Source organism: Wyeomyia smithii, chromosome 3, assembly GCF_029784165.1.
Source record: "Wyeomyia smithii strain HCP4-BCI-WySm-NY-G18 chromosome 3, ASM2978416v1, whole genome shotgun sequence".
Classification (NCBI taxonomy): domain Eukaryota; kingdom Metazoa; phylum Arthropoda; class Insecta; order Diptera; family Culicidae; genus Wyeomyia; species Wyeomyia smithii.
The window spans coordinates 233844866-233865371 of record NC_073696.1 but is presented as its reverse complement, the minus strand read 5'-3'; the positions used below and the strand labels follow the sequence as shown (position 1 = coordinate 233865371).

Sequence of the window (20506 nt, the reverse complement as noted above, 5' to 3'; positions counted from 1 at the left end):
TAGAGCTGTCAATTTTTTTCAATTTTCACATCCACTACTGTTATTAAACACACTGTAAATAAATTATACTTAAAACAGTGAAGAAATAATCGAAGATTATTTCCAAGTGGTATTTAGTGTTTTACAATAATTATTACAAATTCTTTTTTTTTTTTATGCACCGCGATACGTTTTTGCGATTCAGCCCTTAGTTGTTTTATAGTTATTTTCACGTTTTAGTTACACGTTTTTTTGGTAGAGTGTATTTTCTATGAATATCTGGCATCCCTACTTGAAGACCGCTTAATCACCAGGGAGAAAACAAACGTGTTGTTTACTCATATAATTTACTGCAAATTTCTTAGTGTTAAATTGATTATATTCCTTCGGTTTATTAAAAAAAAATCAGTGCAGCTCGTCAACTCAAATGCAAACATGTTACGCACCATTCTTAAACTTGCATACGAACGGCAGAAAACACTAGCACGATGTTATGTGCGACGTGTTCGCAATCCCGGAATCGATCGTCGTATGAATCTGCTTAATGATGATCAGCTGCAGACTAGCGCGGAAGAGCTGGACCATATGGAGGAAGCCGATTTTAGCCAGGTACATAAATCCCACAGACAATACGAACAAGAAGTAGAGCAGTACCGGGAACGTTTGCAGTCCTGGATCGTTGGCAATAAATACTTCAAAACAAAACAGCTGAACTTTCTAACATGGTCGGAAAAGGAACAAATTCGTTATTTACACAACTTTGACTCGGAAGAGTGGAGCATCGATAAATTAGTGGAGAGCTTTCCGGCGGATCGGTACACTATTGTGAAGATTATTAAAGCCAAATGGTTTCCACGAGACGTGAACCGAATCCAGCGGCACGACGAAGCGGTTCGTGAAAACTGGGAACGATTTAAATCCGGGAGAATCAAAAACCTGGACGACGGGTTTGCGGAACACTTGAATAAATTTGTTAATCGTAATTTTCAAGAAGTTGTCAAACCAAAACTCGAGACCAAACGTCTCTACGAAATACGAACGCTACCGGAAGACGGAGAGTTTTCAAAAATTATCACAGGTTGTAAGAAATACGCCTATACAGAGGATGAGCCAGAATTGACACAAATAGGCACACAGACTGAGCCGATTCCGGAAATCCCATTCAAAGCACCGAAGAAGGATATGTTTTTGATGGGGAATGTGTCTGACCTTTCCCCAAGAACATTAACTCAAATGAAAAGTGAATTGGGCCAGCCTTCGGTTAGCGAGGCAGAGCAACCTCAGGTAGTAAGTCGCACGAGTGCTGGAGAGAGTTTCGTCCTGAATGTGAAGAAGTATAACTCAGATCTGGTGCCTTCTGAATCACGCAATGCAACTCAAACTGCGACGGGTATTAAAGAGTTTATCGAAATACCGCAAAAGCTGTACAAGAGAGGAGCAACGTTTAAACTGGATGATTGCTTCTATGATGACGATGGAGAGTTCCTATATCGTGTGCCTGGAATGACAGGAAGAACAAAACACTGACTCGCTCCAGTAGCAGTGATTCTACACTATTGGTGATATACTTTAAAATTATATACAATGGTCATAGCGCATAGTTTGTTAGGAAGCAAAAGCTATTGTTAAAGTTCTGTAATTTCTAATTATGAAAGACTCGAGAACATATGTTGAAGCATATTAGACTTGGCAAAAGACTCGACTTTCAGTGAAATTTTGTGAGTTCTTTTGTGTATACAAATTTGCTTGCACCATTCACAAAATTTCACTTAAGCAGCTCAGTGAATTGACGTAAAACACCTCAACAAATGGTTAGAAGAAAATTAGACGCAGTTCAACTAGAAAAATGGCAATCTAATGAATCGAAAACAATCCTTTTAAAATCTTACATGAATAACATGCTGACGTGTCGAACACGGTCATTAACTTTTTATTCATTCTCACAACAAATGAATTCAAATTCTCTTGGTAATTACCTAAAATAAAAATTTATGATTCTAGCGATCGCTGATAAAATAGTAAATTAATCATTGAAGAATATATATGTACTTTCATTGTCATCACTCCAATCAGCGTTGCTAACATCCAACAATACTTTCAATTATATCGCATCCCGACTGAACGGAATCCGAGGCTAGTACAATTTTACCACCAGTCAATTTTTCCACCAGCTGGCAAGCAGCTACCTCAGCATAGCTAAGTCCACCAACAACGAACACGAACATTGTTTTTCCCTTCAGTGGTAGCAGCGCGTTAATCTCACCCTTGGCACTGGTAATCGAAAGTTCCCGAAGCGTCTTGGGGACGAAATTTTGGCCGCCCAGCTTAAGTCGTTCGAGATGTCCGAGACGATTGTACAAATCCTCGAAACTGTTACCACCGAGGATGATCTGGCAAAGCTGAGCAATCAGTGGAATGTAGTTTCCGTTAAAAACATAGCTAGGACAGTGTTTCTTGGCTGTGCTACCCCCCGTAGTTTGACTGCTTGCGGTTCCAACTGATTCAGGACCCTGTACTGGATCAGCTGGCAGAAGTTTCAGCTTATTAGCTTCGATTTGAAACGGAGATTTTAGTATAGGTATGGATATTTGGGATAAAATTTTCGTTTTTGTTAAATTTGTCGTGTCAGGAAATAGTTTCGCCTGGTGGAGGTTATTAAAAACCGTTAACAGCGGATAACCAAAGGCATTTAGGTAAGCGGTCATCAATTTCGTGATATCTTCGCTGGTTAGCCCGATAGTGACATGATAGAGACAAATCAACCGTAAGGTGTTGAACTTGTGTGCATCTGCCGCCAGTTGTTCGTCTATATATGTTAAAATTTGCTTTCTATTCGTGTTGGTCAGAATGCTTTCTTCAATTAGTTGCAATTTTTCAAAGTTTCCTCCTATTTCTTCAACAATTGTTTCGCACAAGAGCAAATGTTTAAAAAGTTCTTTCTTCTGGGCGGCCACCTTCGGTAGCTTATTGGTAACGTAGTCTTTCATCTCCGATAGTTTCATATCCTTCGAGTACATCTTGCCCTCCAAACCAAGCGCTCTCGCCTGGGAGCTCAAAAGTCCGATCACTTCTGAAAAATGACGATATCGGTTCTCCTGGTAGATTAAATCATTCGTCCCATTCATCATTAGATGCGTAGTTTGTAGCTTGGTCTTCTTTTCATCGTCGCTTTGAAGGAAAGCTAATTTACCATTTTTTATCTTGTTTCCAGTTGAATCGACCGTTAACGATCCTGCGTTGAATTTATGTATCTCTAACAGTAAACCTGCGTAAACAACCGGCGTCAACAAACACGAAGGATAGTCCCGATCACGATCAACAATTAACATAATACTGAAATCGGAGGTTTGTTTCCCTGCGCCACTTTTTTCTTTCCGGTCGGAGTCAATTATTTGCATCATTTGCGATATTTTCTCTGCATTACAACCCAAACTGAACAACAAATTCGGCCGTCCCATCACCATCTGAAATATTCTGAGACTTTGCGCGATTGAACCAAGCAGAGAACAATCCTGCCGCACGAAAACATCTGCAAACACGTTCGGCAGCTCCAGGCTGAGCAAACCCTGGTCAAATGCTATAAAATCCCATTGGAAGCTGTACAATTCCACGGACCCGTAAAGTCCCTCCTCCTCTAACAGCTGTTCGAAGCTGGCCAGAACCAAAGGAAACACGATAACGTGGTATTGTTTGTTGCCTTTGTCCGCTTCAGCCACTAGCAGGCTCGTTGAGGTTTGACTTTGATAGCTACTGATCTGGTCTAGTGCATTTTTGAACACTAACAGATCAGAGCTGAGGAAGTAGAGAAACTGTTTCCGTTTCGGTGGAGCATTTTTCGGGTCGAATTTGTAGATTTTATCGATACCTTTTTTCCTGTAGAACGTTCGGGTGAATCGTGAATGAATATGTCTCTGTTAAACCTAGATGGAACTTACTTAAGCCAAGATGCACCGACAATGTGTTCGAGCGGTTTGATCAATGCTGGCTCTATTACCAAGTCTTTGTCCAGTGGAATCGAGTAGAGAATGTGCTGTAGCTTTTCCTGTGCGATTTGGCGAAATCCTAGCAACTTTTTGCTTAACACTGTATCCATCGATAGGCAGTTGTTAGATGGAGTCGCATTGATTCCCAATTAAACTCATTTACAATTCACGATTATTGTAAATATTTTGCTTTAAAGCATAACAAGGATAACAAGCAATATGTCAAAAGACGCAAATCGAGCTCACTATAGGAAAAAGGCCAAAGAGTCCAATTAGAAGATGAAAGTTTCGAGTTTGAATTACGTAAAAAATACCCGCTCTACAAGTTCTATTTCAGAAGCGTGTGATACGCGTTTGACGTTTAGCTAATCTCACGCGTCGGACGGGACTCCTTATTATTATTTACGGTATCTAACATTCGAGCGAAAAATGGCTTTGAATCAATTATTTCAGCCTAAAACTTACAAAATACAGTCCCGCTGAGCGTTATTTTGAACTTGACATCTTCTAATCTTTGTGCATTGCAAGCAACTATGGTAACTGCCTAATAAACAAATCCTGTTCTTATAAACCGATAAAAACAAGTTCTTTTATTTTGCAGGTCACGCATCTGAATGCATAAGTAACAGATCATATCAACTCAAAATTACGATCAGAATCGAATCCGCACATAATGGGTAGCAGGTAAAATCAAAAGCAATAGATCAAAATATTATTCATCACTCAGTTTACGTACTTCAGATCCCAAGCACCTATTAACAAACAGACCCAATGCTGTCCCATTTGTGGTAGAGGCATATTAGGCTCCATGGAGAAACATCTGGCTGTTCATGCAGGTGATCTACCTCACGAATGTGATATCTGCGGCAAGGCTTTAGCATCGCACAGTGGTCTCATTACACATAGGCGTCGTCATACAGGTGAGAAGCACTACAGATGTAGCTTCTGCGATGAAGCGTTTGCCAAGAATACCGAGCTCAAACAGCACACGTGCGATACGAAGCGATGGAAATGTGACGTTTGCCCTCGAGAGTTCAATTCAATCGAAAAATTAGATCTGCATACACCGACACACAGCGGAGATGTCCCTAGTAGCTGTAATATTTGTGGCAAGGAATTCAAGCGAAGATACGGCCTGACAAGGCACATGCAAATTCATGCCCGCGATAAAAAGTTCAAATGCCAGATCTGTGACAAAACATTCTCACATTCTCAATTGCTTTCAGATCATAAACGAACCCATTCCGTTGATCAGTCGCCTAAGAGCATTAGTAAAACCGAATCTTTAAAGTCTGAGGGAGATTTGCAAACTGTAACAAACAAGTGCAGGTTTTGCGGCAAAAAATTCACCACGAAATATCAATTATTTCAACACGTTCAGACGATACATTTCGACGAACGGACATTTGAGTGTTCCGTCTGTAGCAAAAAATTCTTTTCAAATAAAGCTCGAAACAAACATTTTCGGTATCATACTGGGGAGAACCGGTACAAATGTGAAATTTGCACCAAATCGTTCCCGACACCCGGCTATCTCGATCGTCACTCACGTGTCCACACAGGTGAACGTCCGTACAAATGCGATATCTGCGGCAAAGAGTGCACCCAAAAATCTGGGCTCACCGCTCATCTACGCATTCATACCGGTGAACGGCCATATGAATGCTCTAGCTGTGATCAAACATTCGCGTCTTCCAATACGCTGGATCGACACATGAGGGTGCATACAGGCGAAAGACCAAACGCGTGCGATATATGCGGTAAGGAGCTTAGCACGAACGCTCATTTGGAGCGGCACAAACGGACACACACAGGCGAGAGACCTTTCAAGTGTGATGTATGCGGCAAAGTTTTTGCAAGCAAGTTCAATTGGAAACGACACATGGAGCAGCATCGCAGCGATAGATCATATGTGTGTGGTGTTTGTGGCACCGAATTTCCCACAAACGCTGCCCGGACTCAGCATATGGCACAGCACGAAAAAACATTTGCGTGTGAGATCTGTTGCAAGATGTATTTTACGTATTTAAATCTCGAGCAACATATTATGCGAGTACACAAGAAATGAAGTTTTAAATTTTTTTCGACGGACACGAAATAGACAAAATAAACTTAAAGCTTTCGTTTTATTATGTGCACTGTGCACTCTCGGCAATCGGCTTTGTTTCAGTTCGAACTCGAAAATTTGCCTTCGATGGTTTTCTGTGAATCCGATTTTGGCTTATTGCAGATGAACATGTAGGTGCATCTGGAATATTTTCACTTGACAAATTCAAATCTATTTTTTGATGTTCTATCTTTGTTCTTCGTATATTATTGAGCTAGTGACAAAAAAAAAAAACGTCTAGATATTCTAGGGTGGTGACACAAATCTTTCGCTTAATCAAATCATACGCTACTTTAAAGTTTTTCCTATTCCAGTTGACACGTACTTGTAGTAGTCGGGACATGTTTCAGCTATTTTGAAGTCATCTAGATTTTCAACACGCGTAGACCACATGCCAACCACACTAACTTTGTGTTGGCAATGAGTTTAAACAAAATAATGTCTGTGGCTGTGGTGGATCATCTCGCTGAGAGTGAAACTTTTAATAGCCACTATTTGGCTAAAAATCTACAATGTACACTAATTACATTTTATTCGTTTCATACAACATTAAACTTTTTTACCTTAACTACCCGATCTATTTATTTACATGCCTTCTTGTACTAAACCAAAAGTGTCGGAGTTCGTTTGGTTTTTCAAAATAAATAATTGTTCGGGATTTTTGGACATGTATTCTGACATATCCTAAAATGGTTGAATAATCAGTTGAATGAAAATTTTGATTCTAGACATTTTATTTCTTACCTTTTTCTTTCGACCGCGTTTCACTGGTGCCACCAGCAGCTCATGCTTCTTCTGGTGACGTTTCAGGTGACTGTTTCGGTAGAAGTCTTCCCCACAAACTGGACAACTGTACGGTCGCTCGCCTGTATGAATTCGTCTGTGATGCCGCAGGTCACTGATCCGGATGAAATCTCTTCCACATATATCACACGGATGAGCCCGTTCTCGGGTGTGAATGCGCTCGTGTTGTGCCAGGTCACTGTTCGTGATGAACGCCGCACCACACATGCCACATTTGCATGGTCTATTTCCGGTGTGAATTTCCCGGTGGCGATCCACATGACTTTTCTTAGTAAATTTCTTACCACAGAAATCGCACTGAAATGGACGCTCAATTTCTAGGTGATTTAGCTTGTGACGATATAGATTTTTAACTTCTTTGCCGCACATGTCACACTTGTAGCGCCGGTGATCCCAATGGATGCGTTTGTGCCGTTGCAGTTTGCGCACTTGCTTGCCGCAAATGTTGCACTCGAAGCGAACAGGTTGTGCCTGCAAGTTTGCAACCGCCTTCTTCTCATCGTTAAGCTCTTCGAGTTCAGCTACTTCCGACTTAATAAGACTTTGGTCAAGTTTAATGCCGTTTGGAATCGCCATAAATATTTTTTTGCATTCACTCCAGTAAAATGCTCATGCGAATGAGTCCGAGTTAACTATATTCGTTTATTGATTTTAATGCGGTTAATTCTACACCTGTTCAATAATATTTACGTTCAAACAAAACCATTGCTAACACAGTTGTTATTTTGCTAACCGATATTATTATCAAAACATTAATCTTTTTTTTTCAGGTATGACGTTTATGGCTCAAGAGTTAAATCCGTTAAATCTTATATCTGCCATCTGCTCGTAGTGTAACGATGTGCCGTTACTATTGTTACAATTCTAATCTTGTCATTCTGACAAATTTTAGTATTTGTTTCAGTTTTTCTTCTTGTAAGTCGCCAACAATTTCTTGTATACTTCCAAATTGTTCCCAATCAAAGTAATTTCTTATGTGACTGTATTTTATACATTTTAATAAGACATGTTCTGTTGTGTCTCCAACTTCACATAGATCACAGTTTTCGGTGTTTTTGATTTGCATTTTTGCAAGCCAGAAATTAGAATAATCGTGTCCCGCTAAAATCCGATTAAGTAGCCTTACTTCAATACTGTTTAATGTTGTTTTCCAGAACCACGGTCTTTCTGGAAAATGCTCCGCAATCTTGAAAAATTGATTTCCTTTGTTTTGCTCTAAAGCTAGTGTACGGTACCAGTTATCCGATGTACTTTTTAGATGTTTGTCGAACATATTTATGAGATCACATTGCAGTAGTTTATTCTGTAAGATCGCTGGTGATTCTGTTCCTCCTTTTGCTAATAGGTCCGCTTTTTCATTACCAGGCAATCCAACGTGTGCTGGGATCCATTGGACTACCGTTTCAGTATCAGTAAGCATCTTTCCTATTTCTGACGTTAGCTGGTCAATGTCTTCGAATTTGTTAAAGTTTTCGAGATGCCAGCAGGCTGCTCCGTTAGAATAACGGTGGAGTCCGTTAGAATAACGGTTTTGTGTGGTTCCATACCTTTTATTTCTTTTACAGCCATCCAAATGGCCAGTAGTTCCGCTGTCATGATGCTGCATTGTTCCGCTAGTTTTAGGCTGATTTCCAGTGATGTACTTTCTTCGTAAACTCCTATTCCACAAGAATCCTGTGTCTTGGAAGCATCTGTGTAAACGTGCCTCCATCCATTGTACTCGGTGTGCAGTAGCTCAGCTCCGATACGGTACATGGTTGTTTTATCCATTTTTGTTTTGTTTATGGTTATTCCTTGTATTGTAAGGTTTATTTCTATCTTGTGTTTTTTTAAGTCGTTTGTAATATTTACATTTTTTTGTATGCCTGAAGGGCATTGGGTAGAAAGCGCCACTGCGACAGGAATGTTTGTCTTTTGTGGCTGGTCCCGATTACTTTACACAGATTACAAGATGCTCGAACTCATTGATGGAGTTGAGCTAGTTGGTTGTAAGCCTGTGCCCCAATCTGGAACTACATGGTTGATGAAACCTGTGACCGTTTTGGGATTGGTGCTCCATACCTGGTATGGAGTTGAGAGGTAACTTCCAAAGAAGTTAAACCTCAATGAAGCAAGAGCCCCGCAAAAGCGAAGCAAATGCGCTGAGCTCTCAGGTTCAGCGTTGCAAAAGCGACAATAGTCGGTTAGGACTTTGTCGATTTTCTTTAAATGATAAAGAGCAGGACAGTGTCCAGTGAGAAGTCCCGTGATGATGCGTAGTTCACTACGAGTTAAACTAAGTAGCCGTTTGGTAACCGTAGGGTTAGGGTAGATAAATTGTTTAGCTTGCCTGCAACCCTGCGCATGTTGCCATTGAGATGCTATCTTTAGCTTTTCCCATGTACTTAGTTCGACTTTAATGGCGGATGTGGAAGTACCCAAAAACGGTTCCGGTCCAATGAATTGCTGAGCAGATCCTTGTCTTGCGAGGCTGTCGGCATGTTCATTTCCCTCGATTCCGCAGTGACCGGGTACCCAAAGTAGCATAACTTTGTTGAAGCGGGAGAGTTCCCTGAGTGTTGCGATGCACTCCCAGACTAGTCTGGAGACACATGTAGCAGACTTTAATGCCTTTAGTGCCGCCTGACTGTCCGAAAAGATTCCGATTTTCGCATGTCTATATTTGCGATACAGACATGTTATAGCACAGATATATATTGCGTATTCCTCCGCCTGAAAGACGGTTGGCCACTTACCCATTGAGATAGTGGCCTTTATACCTGGTCCGTAGATCCCTGAACCAGTCTGGGGTCCGATATTTGAGCCATCCGTGTAGAAGCGGATTGTGCCCGATGGAAGACTCGGCCCTCCATTGTTCCACATGGAGCGATCTGTGTCGATCACTATATATGGAACGTCCATGTTTGGCTTCGCTTCCATCCAGTCCGTGACTGTTGTTACTAAAGGTGTCAGCTTAAACTCCTTTAGGATGCTTAGGTGACCCGTTAGGTCACCTTCGAGCATCGTTGTATTTCTTTGCAGCCTTAGTGCGCCAAGCTCTGCTTCCTTCTTCACATGGAGATGTAGAGGAAGTAAGCAAAGCAAGGCCTCCAAGGCTGCTGTCGGTGTTGTGCGCAGGGCACTGGTAACTGAGAGACAGGCCAACCGTTGGACTTTGGTAAGTTTCGCCTGAGCTGTCTCTTCATTTACTTTAGGCCACCATGCGAGGGCTGCGTAGGTTATACGTGGCCGAGCAATGGTGATGTAAGACCAGAGCGCTAATTGTGGTTTTAGCCCCCAGGTCTTGCCAAACAGTGTACTGCAAGCCCAGATAGCTGAAGTTGCCTTCTTGATAGCGTAGTCTAGGTGAGCAGTCCAGTTCAGCTTCTTATCCAGAATGATTCCAAGATATTTGGTCTCATTACTGAAACATAGTCTTACCCCATTCAGTAGCGGAGGAATGATTGTGTGCATTCTTCGCTTGGTAAATGGTATAATGACCGTTTTAGCGGGGTTAATGTTCAGCCCTTCTTCTGAGCACCACTGAGAGGTGGTGTTAAGTGCCGTTTGCATACGACTAGATAGAGTTGCATCACATTTTCCCCGAACAATAAGGACTATATCATCAGCATATCCAATGACTTCGAAGCCCAGCTGTGATAGCTTAGTTAGGAGAACGTCTACCACCAGTGACCATAGCAGTGGAGAGAGAACTCCTCCTTGAGGACACCCTTTCACTCCCCCTACTGTGACAGACGTATCCCCCAATGCAGCTGTGATCTTCCTGCTCGAAAGCATTGCTTGGATCCAGCTCATTGTAGTATCGTTGACTCTTTTATTTTGTAGAGCCGTGTAAATTGATGCAAAGGACGTGTTATCGAAAGCTCCCTGAATATCAAGAAAAGCGCAGACCGCTGTCTCTTTATATTTCAAGGACTTCTCGATCTTCGTCACTAGGCAATGCAAAGCGTTTTCAGTAGATTTACCCTGTTGATAAGCATACTGATGCTTGTGTAAGGGTAACTCCTTCAGAAACTCACTGCGGATGTAGTTGTCCGTAATTTTCTCCATCAACTTGAGAAGAGTTGACGTCAGACTTATAGGTCTGAAAGCTTTGGGCAATTTTTTGTCTTTTTTGCCCGGCTTTGGTATAAACACCACCTTAACGTTCCGCCAGTTGACCGGGATATGTCCCATAGTAAAGCTGGCTCGAAAGAGGCTGATGAGTTCGGACATAACGACTCCGTCCGATTTTTGTGGAAAGATTGGTAGAATGCCATCCGGTCCTGGTGACTTCATAGGCTCAAAAGAGCTTAGTGCCCAGTTGATAGAAGTCTCCGTGAAAATTCTACGAGCGAGCGCTGCGGAGTCACGTGACGTTATGCGTCTGGATTCGAGGCTCTGTAACTCTTCGACGTTCGAACCGGAGATTGCTGTCGATCCAGGAAAGTGAATGTTCATAAGAACATCCAGCGTTTCCTTGGTGGTGACAGTCAGACTACCATCTTCCTTTTTCAACTGCCCAAGACCATTCGTGTGATCTTTGGACATCGCTTTTTGCAGTCGCGTTGCCTCAGGTAGAGTCTGAATGTCTTCACAGAATCGAATTCTAGACCTCCTTTTGGCTTTGCGTAGCTCAGCGTTGTATTTTGTAAGGGATGCTCTATAGGCTTCCCAGTTGGACGTGATTTTAGCCCTGTTGAACAAGCGTCTAGCTTCCCGACGAAGGTTGCTGAGAGTTTCATTCCACCAGGGCACATCACGGCAGACTGTTCGATTTGTTAACGGACAGTTTGACATAAAAGCTTCCGTGATCCTGTGCTGTAGGTCACTTGCTGCGATGTCCAGTTCACCTGGAGTTCGAATATTTTGGTGGCAGGATGTTCTCGAATTGACCAAATGTTCCTTAAAAGAGTTCCAGTTGGTTTTCTTAGGATTCCTGAAATGTTCTCTTCTCAGAGGAGTAGCCTCGACGTCAAATCTGATGTGTCTATGGTCTGATAAACTGGGTTCATCAGAGACATGCCAGTTCTTGACTTTCTCCGTTATCGAGGCGCTACATAGAGTGAGATCTAGGACCTCTTGTCTAATAGCATTACTGAAAGTTGGCTCGTTTCCCACATTGCATACATTAACATTGTTAGAAGTAAGGTATTCAAGTAGGTACTCACCTCGAGTGTTGACATCCGAGCTGCCCCAGACTGTGTGATGCGCGTTGGCATCGCATCCGACGATGAGTGGCTTGTTGATGCTTCGGCAGTATCGCACAAGTGCTGCGACTTCGGATGGCGGTATATCGTCCTCGTCCCCCGGGAAGTAAGCGGAGGCAACAACCACTTCTTGAGTGCCGTTGGTTGTCGGGACTTCCACCGCAATGGCAACCAAATCCCGTTGGATGAACTCTGTAATGGGAACAAATTTAATGTTTCTGTTCAGCAGAATTGCAGTCCTGGGATTTGACTGTTGATTACAATAGACCAACTTACTGTTTGTGTTGGCTAAGCTAAGGATCCTGGTGTCGTGGACCCATGGTTCCTGGATCAGCTCCACGGATAGCTGATCCTTGGTGAACCTCCGGCAAAGAACACCAGAGGCGCCCTTTGCGTGATGGAGGTTCACCTGAACGCAGCGTATGCTGCTCAATTTGTTGGCAGCGCGTCCTTCGTCGGATCTAGTTGAGATCCGATTGGCGGACGGTTGCCATCAGCGGTGACGCTGGGATGGGTAGTCTGCATACCCTCAGCAACAGGCTCCCGTTGCAGCAGACAGTAGGCGACAGAAGTGCTACTCTCACGTTTAGGCGGCGGAATTTGGCTTTGAGGGTCGCGACTGTTCAGATGCTCACGCTTACTCCTCTTTCGATTTTTCGGCGGAACCTTCTTCGCTATCGCGGGAGTGCGTCGAGCAGGTGGTAGCGGTACACTCCCTGAGGGAGTCTCCGAACGTACCGTTCCTGCCTTCGCACCAGAACCTTTCGCGCCTGTGTTTGAGGACTTTCTGCCAACCTGCCGCATGCGTGCTTTGCCGTACTTGTAGTTCAGCAGGAAGCTCTGTGCCGCTATGAGGTTAGCAGACTGTTGGTCCAGCTCTACCATCAATTCGACAGTCTTTCCAGTAACGTTGCGATGACATACTCGCCATGCACGTGTGGAGAAACCGTCGTTCTGATTTTGGAGAAGACGGAGCATTCTCTCATTTGTGGTGTCCACACTGTCCTGGAAGTCCCCTTCAAATTTTAGGGCCTTCGGCAGGTCCTTCGTGCGAAAGACACTAAGGTGTGCTCCATCCCACGGTATGAGAGAAGACGCCGTGGTCTCCAGCCATCTAACTGTGTCGTTGTCGGCACAGTCAAGTTGTAGGGTACCGTTTTTTAGGCGGCAGCTCCTAAACTTGGGTCTGATGGCCGGTGACTCCTGGTCCGCAATGCAGTCCAGAATGGCATCTCGAACAGTTTTTAACTGTTCAGGGGTAAGTAGGGAGGCTGGATAGTCTATCGTTGTGATAGACAGGCTCGTGGCCTCCAGCATCTCCCTATATGTTACCCCTGACGTTTGTCGCGGTGCAGGGGGCTCCGCGCAAGCCAAGTCCCGGAGCTTTTTGCTGCTCGGGCCCTTAGCGCTTGTGTTTGGCGACGCTGTCTCAGTCGACCGCTGTCGCTTGGTTGCGACCTGACCTGAGCGGTCAGCTTGGTCGACTGGTTGACGAACTATGCCTATGGCCTCCTCTCGTGAGTGACCCAGGCTTAGCAGTCTTTTAAGACGCCGCCGTTGCGATTGGGAGAGCCGTTTGACATCAGCACGAGGTGACTTAGGTTTCCCCTTGTCAATCGGCTGTGTCTCCGGATCGGGAAGACTGTCCGTCGGGCTCTCTTCTTTCCCGCTTGGCGAACCGAGGATTAGTGATGAAACTGAAGGTCCTCCGTCCAGCGATTCGCTGTCGAGGTTGAAATCCATCTCCAGTTCCATCTCCTCGGTTCTGCCTGTAGTGTGCAGCTTTGTGGGGCTGCACGCCATGGAGTGTGTTGGCTCCATTTGTTCCGACAGGTTGAGGTTGCCGGGGCCCTTTTTTGAAAATTTGTTAAACTCCAGTTTTTAGTCCCACGAGTTTGCCACGAAAGAAGGGGTCATCTGCGTGTCACGATAGCCTAACGCAGAAGGCTAGGTTACTGTGGAAGGGCGCCAGGTATTCCACAGGCTCCGTTAGCGGCTGGGAATTTATTAAACCCTCCCCACCATTCATCTCTCGGCACGGGTCGCGTCACACCTTAGCTTAGGGGTTTAACCATTATTTTACGTAACAGCCATGGTTGAGAGCTGTTACAACCATCCTCCTTTCCAGGGGCTTTGGACCCTCTGCGCCAGTTCTCAATAATTTAAGTCTATTCGTACAGACTACACTAAACTAAAGAGAACCGTCACAGGCGGAGTAATATTTACATATACTTTCGAAATTTCTTCTGAGTTTTCCAAAAATGTTTTCTCTATGAAGGTATACATTCTGTCTGGTGATGAATTTGCTGGTTCTAGTTTAAGTAATTGTTTACTGACTGCATCTCTTTTAATCAGATGTTTCATTATTCTTTTTTTCGCTTCATAAATTCTTTTGTAACAGAGTGGTGGTTCGTTGCTCAATGCTGCTAATGTATTTTTTTTTCCTGTTGGGTACATTTTCCACTGCGACCAGAGATTTGATCTTTTGTGGCGGGCCCCTATTTGATGTAAGCCTTATCAGGGTGTCGTACCACTATTAGGTTGATTAGGTTGCTAATGTATTATTCGGTGTTGTTTTTGAACAGCCTGTGGCTATACGTTGGCATTGTCTGTTGGATATTTCGAGTTGCTCATTATACGATTTTGATATGTTTCCATACACTGTTGATCCATATGATAGGTAGTTCCCGTATTAAAAATCATGGCCTTGGTTTTCGCTTCGTTTAATTGTAGTTCTAATGTTCTTGCCTTATCTGCAAATTTATTTATTTCCACTTGGGCCTTCTCTAAAGCTTCTTCTTCGGTTTTCCCAGTGACAATTTTCAAAAAATCGTCTGCAAATTGAAGTGTTATTGTGTCCTCTTTTTCTACTGTATCATGAAGTTCGGTAGTATATATATTAAAAAGTGTTGGTGACAATATGTCACCTTGAGGTAGTCCTTTCGATGTCAGCATATTAACCGTTCCACGTTCAGTTTGAATAATTATTTTTCTGTTGGTCAAAAAGTTTTGGACCCACTGTAACACGTCTTCCGAGAAGTTCATTGTTGTCATTATCGCTCTTAATTTGTCAATGTTCACGGTGTTGAACGCGTTCGAAAAGTCGAAAAATATTCCTATGCAATTCTTATTTTCCCTTTTGCTCATCATTATATAGTTCGTCGCGTATTCTAGGCGATCTTCGGTGGATTTTCCAGATTGGAACCCGAAGGATAATACTGGTATTAGTTTATTCCTTTTTAAATGCTGCTTAACTATGTTGAGTACACCAGTGTTGATTGATTTGGTTAATGTAGGCAACATCGCGATAGGTCGATATGCCGTAATATCGTTTGGGTCCCGGTCATGCTTCAATACTGGAAGTATCTTTATCTCTTTAAGATGTTTTGGTAAGTGTCCTGAACGAAAAATTTCGTTGAGTTCTTCTATAATTTCAATTTTGGAATTTGTTTTTAGTTGTCTCAACATCTCATATGTGATTCTATCTGTGCCAGGTGCAGAGTGCTTTTTTTTCCTTGAAGCATGCTGGTCCATTGTTCAAGTGTTAAAAGTGTTCGGGTCGATTTTCTGGTTACATCGGTAATTTGTTCAGGTGTTGTTATTTGTGCACCTAGATTTTCCTGTAGGAATTGAAGTGCATTTTCCTGAGTTGTTATAATATTGTTTTTTGGTTTGTCTTCGTGTCGATACTTAAGGCTTCTTACCAGTCTCCATTTTTTTTAGAATTTCTTGGGTCAATGTCTTTTGTAATTTCAGCTAGCTTTTCTCTTATTGCCATTTTTTTTTCTCTGGAAGATGGCTTCTGCCTTTTTTACTTCAATTAAATTACTGAGTTTAGATGAACGGTTAAATTGTTTCCTCAAAGTTTTTGACGTTGACTAACGTCTATATCGAAGTTAGGCCCCTGAATTTGAAAATCTAGTAATTCAACCAGGGAAAACCAGAGAAAAGTGGTCAGGTTTTGAGCGCTTATTTTGCAGTCATCTATAATCAGGTTTTCGAGGTTTTGGCATCAATCGATCAGAAATTCTTTTACGGTTAAATTTATGTAACAAAACCAAACTATTGTTTGAGATACACTATTGAAAAATTGGTAATTAATATCGATTGTCTAAATCATACCGCGCAGCCAATCACTACCTCTCTTCCCAAGCACAGTCGACACTAACGGATACAATCGATCTGACTTTGTTGTTATTGTTGTTGTCACTTTCTGTTTCCGATGTTTATGCTGCTGCTAGCGGAAAAAAACCTTGCAAATACCGTGCTGGATCGAAACCCGTACAGTATCGAAATCCGTACACCTTGATGTTTTTCTTCAGTTTTAAGCATTAAAAAAGTGAAAATTCATATGATAGTTACATGTACATATCCGTTGAGTTGTTAGCCTTCTGTTAAATTAAACTATGCGCCAGTAGGCCATGAAATAAAAATATTAAAAATGAAAAATCAATCGTGTATCGGTTTCAGTTGTCATTTCGTTGTATCGTTAGAGAATTTACTAAGGAAACGTTCTTCAGATAAAAACGATTTTCAAGTGGGATATAAGTGTTTTACTCTGTGAATCTTTTTAAAATTGATGGAAAAGGTAAGTCTTTGTCATTTTCGAGCTGTATATTGTCTAATAAATAGTGTAAGTTGTATTTATTCAACAAAAACTGTGCCGTACGGATTTTGATTCTTTTTATTTGCTTGAATCGAAATCCGTACAGCGTGTGCATCATGCATATATTGTTGAACTTTCTTCTTGTTTTCAGCATATAATGGAAGAAAACAAGTATAAATATACGGCAAACAATTTTAAAAGAGCTGTGACTGAGGTGCGCAAGGGAAAGTCGTACCAGGAAGCTTCGAGAGGTTCCGGCGTTCCGGTTACTACGAAACGCTACGAAAATTGCACTATTTCAGCTGATATCAAAAATTAGAAAACAGTGTGAAACTTTAGAAGCCAGTTGATCCTCAAAATATACTTATTCGGTAATTTAAAGATAAATTATAAATAAAAGATGTTCATTTTTGTACTTCTTCATCTATACGGAGTTTGATTTATTGTTGTATGGACTTTGATCCAGTCTATATCGCGTGTGTGCGGATTTCGATTCAAAAGTGTACGGGTTTTGATTCAGACAAAAAACTGTGTACGGATTTCGATTCAAAACATGTTATATTTAAACATGATTTTTTCGAGTTTCGGGGTGATTTTAATCATTTTGCTTGAAAATAGTGATAAAATATAAGTAGAACTATAACTAAACATGTCAGTTTAAAGCAATATGTGATTTTTTGATTTTATATTGACCGTCGAAGATTATCATGTGCTTAGGTGTACGGATTTCGATCCAGCACGGTATGCATCTTTTTGTTGGTGTTAATTTTACGACAGCGGCCGGCGCCCCATCATTCTGATTCCAAAACCGCACCAGTGACATGCGGACGCTAGGTGATAGCAGCTGAAAGGAGGAAATACAAAATAGTACCGGTCATCTCGTGCCGGTTTCACCCGTTATGCTGGTGGCTTTAGTAGTAAATGGCTACTGCAAAACACTTAAATGGCTGGAATTCTGGACGGACTAACCAGGAAACTATAATCGGCAACTGGCACCTTTTGGTGCCTCGAAATTTTGGTACAGAAGCGGCTAATTGAATTTTCTGTTTTACCAAATGCTGCTGCTAGCGGAAAAAACCTTGCAAAAATGCATGTTTGTGTTGGTGTTAATATTACGACAGCGGCCGGCGCAGCTTTCAAGAAACATTTGTCTCTACCATTCCATCATCTATGTAGCCCCTCCTTCTTTCTAATTATCTGACGAAGCCTTGGTATAAAACGTATTGTTCGAACATTTCACCCCATCAGTTTCATTATTAAACCGTACCGGATACATACGGACGCTCGGTGTTAGCAGCTGAAAGGAGGAAAAACAAAATAGTACCGGTCATCTCGTGCCGGTTTCACCCGTGATGCTGGTGGCTGTTAGTAATAAATAGCTACTGCAAAATACTAAAATGGCTGGAATTCTGGACGGACTACCAGTAAACGAGAATAATCGGCAACTGGTACCTTTTGGTGCCTCGCAGTTTTATAATAGAAGCGGTTAGTTGAATTTTCTGTTTTACAAAATGCTAATGCTAGCGGAAAAAACCTTGCAAAATTGCATGTTTGTGTTGATGTTAATTTCACGACAGCGCTAGGTGTTAGCAGCTGAAAGGAGGAAAGACAAAATAGTACCGGTCATCTCGTGCCGGTTTCACCCGTTATGCTGGTGGCTTTAGTAGTAAATGGCTACTGCAAAACACTTAAATGGCTGGAATTCTGGACGGACTAACCAAAAAACAACAATATAATCGGCAACTGGCACCTTTTGGTGCCTCGAAATTTTGGTACAGAAGCGGCTAATTCAATTTTCTGTTATACCAAATGCTGCTGCTAGCGGAAAAAACCTTGCAAAAATGCATATTTGTGTTGGTGTTAATTTTACGACAGCGGCCGGCGCAGCTTTCAAGAAACATTTGTCTCTACCATTTCATTATCTATGTAGCCCCTCCTTCTTTCTAATTATCTGACGAAGCCTTGGTATAAAACGTATTGTTCGAACATTTCACCCCATCAGTTTCATTAACCGTACCGGATACATACGGACGCTCGGTGTTAGCAGCTAAAAGGAGGAAAAACAAAATAGTACCGGTCATCTCGTGCCGGTTTGACCCGTGATGCTGGTGGCTACTGCAAAATACTAAAATGGCTGGAATTCTGGACGGAAACCAGTAAACAAGAAATCGGCAACTGGCACCTTTTGGTGCCTCGCAGTTTTATAATAGAAGCGGTTAGTTGAATTTTATGTTTTACAATTGCTGCTGCTAGCGGAAAAAAACCTTGCAAAAATGCATGTTTGTGTTGATGTTAATTTCACGACAGCGCTAGGTGTTAGCAGCTGAAAGGAGGAAAGACAAAATAGTACCGGTCATCTCGTGCCGGTTTCACCCGTTATGCTGGTGGCTTTAGTAGTAAATGGCTACTGCAAAACACTTAAATGGCTGGAATTCTGGACGGACTAACCAAAAAACAACAATATAATCGGCAACTGGCACCTTTTGGTGCCTCGAAATTTTGGTACAGAAGCGGCTAATTCAATTTTCTGTTTTACCAAATGCTGCTGCTAGCGGAAAAAACCTTGCAAAAATGCATGTTTGTGTTGGTGTTAATTTTACGACAGCGGCCGGCGCAGCTTTCAAGAAACATTTGTCTCTACCATTCCATTATCTATGTAGCCCCTCCTTCTTTCTAATTATCTGACGAAGCCTTGGTATAAAACGTATTGTTCGAACATTTCACCCCATCAGTTTCATTAACCGTACCGGATACATACGGACGCTCGGTGTTAGCAGCTAAAAGGAGGAAAAACAAAATAGTACCGGTCATCTCGTGCCGGTTTCACCCGTGATGCTGGTGGCTGTTAGTAATAAATAGCTACTGCAAAATACTAAAATGGCTGGAATTCTGGACGGACTACCAGTAAACGAGAATAATCGGCAACTGGTACCTTTTGGTGCCTCGCAGTTTTAAAATAGGAGCGGTTAGTTGAATTTTCTGTTTTACAAAATGCTAATGCTAGCGGAAAAAACCTTGCAAAATTGCATGTTTGTGTTGATGTTAATTTCACGACAGCCCTAGGTGTTAGCAGCTGAAAGGAGGAAAGACAAAATAGTACCGGTCATCTCGTGCCGGTTTCACCCGTTATGCTGGTGGCTGTTAGTAATAAATGGCTACTGCAAAATACTAAAATGGCTGGAATTCTGGACGGACTAACCAGTAAACGAGAATAATCGGCAACTGGTACCTTTTGGTGCCTCGAAATTTTGTTACAGAAGTTTTGAAAAAGAAGCGTTGCAATTCCCTCTACTATTTGCTTCAATGGAATGTTTTTTTTTTATGAGAATACGGTAGTCAACGTCATGCGGTCGTGTCTTGAATACCACCCTCCTACTTTTTTCCTCTCGTACCTACAGCTCAGTAAGTTTGTCGCTCCAATAATATTTAGGGATGAAACAATTTGTGCTTTTGTTTTTGTTTATTGATGCTTGTATGAGTGTTTCAAGATCGTCTATGGTATTGAAATCTTTGCTGTCGATGTTTGCTATATCCTCTCCAATTTTTTTATGATTGTACTTGATACGGTCTAACTTGTTATTTATTGTTGTTAATTTAACACTGATGATCAGATGAGCAGAACCACCTAGTGATTGATCGTGGACTTTCCATACTGCGTTACTGTATAATGAAGTGCTGCACAAAGTTAGGTCAATGGCACTTGGTCGTTGAATCATTGATACTGGTCTGTATGTTTTCGCCCCATTGTTCATGATGATTAAATTAGAATCTAAAAGCGTCTCTTGAATTATTTTACCTTTATTGTTTGTTGTTTCACATCCCCATATTTCGTTATGAC

At 42.0% G+C, this 20506-nt stretch overlaps 4 protein-coding genes across 8 annotated transcripts; 2 read left to right on the top strand and 2 right to left on the bottom strand.

The window, feature by feature from the left end:
• The first annotated feature begins 253 nt into the window (after positions 1-253).
• On the top strand, positions 254-1979 carry LOC129733084 (uncharacterized). The gene has a single exon (XM_055694652.1). It carries the CDS (start codon positions 415-417, stop codon positions 1504-1506), a length of 1092 nt encoding a protein of 363 aa, XP_055550627.1. The 5' UTR covers positions 254-414; the 3' UTR covers positions 1507-1979.
• LOC129733080 (vacuolar protein sorting-associated protein 33B) lies at positions 1855-4193 on the bottom strand. The gene is made up of 2 exons (XM_055694644.1): positions 3915-4193; positions 1855-3852 (listed from the first exon to the last, which is right to left on the bottom strand). Exons 1-2 carry the CDS (start codon positions 4070-4072, stop codon positions 2058-2060), a joined length of 1953 nt encoding a protein of 650 aa, XP_055550619.1. The 5' UTR covers positions 4073-4193; the 3' UTR covers positions 1855-2057.
• On the top strand, positions 4172-6117 carry LOC129733082 (zinc finger protein 431-like). 4 transcript variants are annotated; one of them, XM_055694650.1, is made up of 4 exons: positions 4176-4498; positions 4564-4646; positions 4704-5135; positions 5189-5325. In XM_055694650.1, exons 2-4 carry the CDS (start codon positions 4636-4638, stop codon positions 5193-5195), a joined length of 450 nt encoding a protein of 149 aa, XP_055550625.1. In that variant the 5' UTR covers positions 4176-4498; positions 4564-4635; the 3' UTR covers positions 5196-5325. The 4 variants fall into 4 exon arrangements, with proteins under 4 accessions (XP_055550623.1, XP_055550621.1, XP_055550625.1 ...); XM_055694648.1 differs by having other exon boundaries at positions 4172-4498; positions 4690-6117; XM_055694646.1 differs by having other exon boundaries at positions 4174-4498; positions 4704-6117.
• Positions 5958-7960, bottom strand: LOC129733085 (zinc finger protein 436-like). 2 transcript variants are annotated; one of them, XM_055694654.1, is made up of 3 exons: positions 6814-7960; positions 6640-6753; positions 5958-6549 (listed from the first exon to the last, which is right to left on the bottom strand). In XM_055694654.1, the coding sequence occupies exons 1-2, from the start codon at positions 7447-7449 to the stop codon at positions 6655-6657; spliced, it is 735 nt and encodes a 244-aa protein (XP_055550629.1). In that variant the 5' UTR covers positions 7450-7960; the 3' UTR covers positions 5958-6549; positions 6640-6654. The 2 variants fall into 2 exon arrangements, with proteins under 2 accessions (XP_055550629.1, XP_055550628.1); XM_055694653.1 differs by having other exon boundaries at positions 5958-6576; positions 6633-6753; positions 6814-7958.
• Between the last annotated feature and the right edge of the window lie 12546 nt (positions 7961-20506).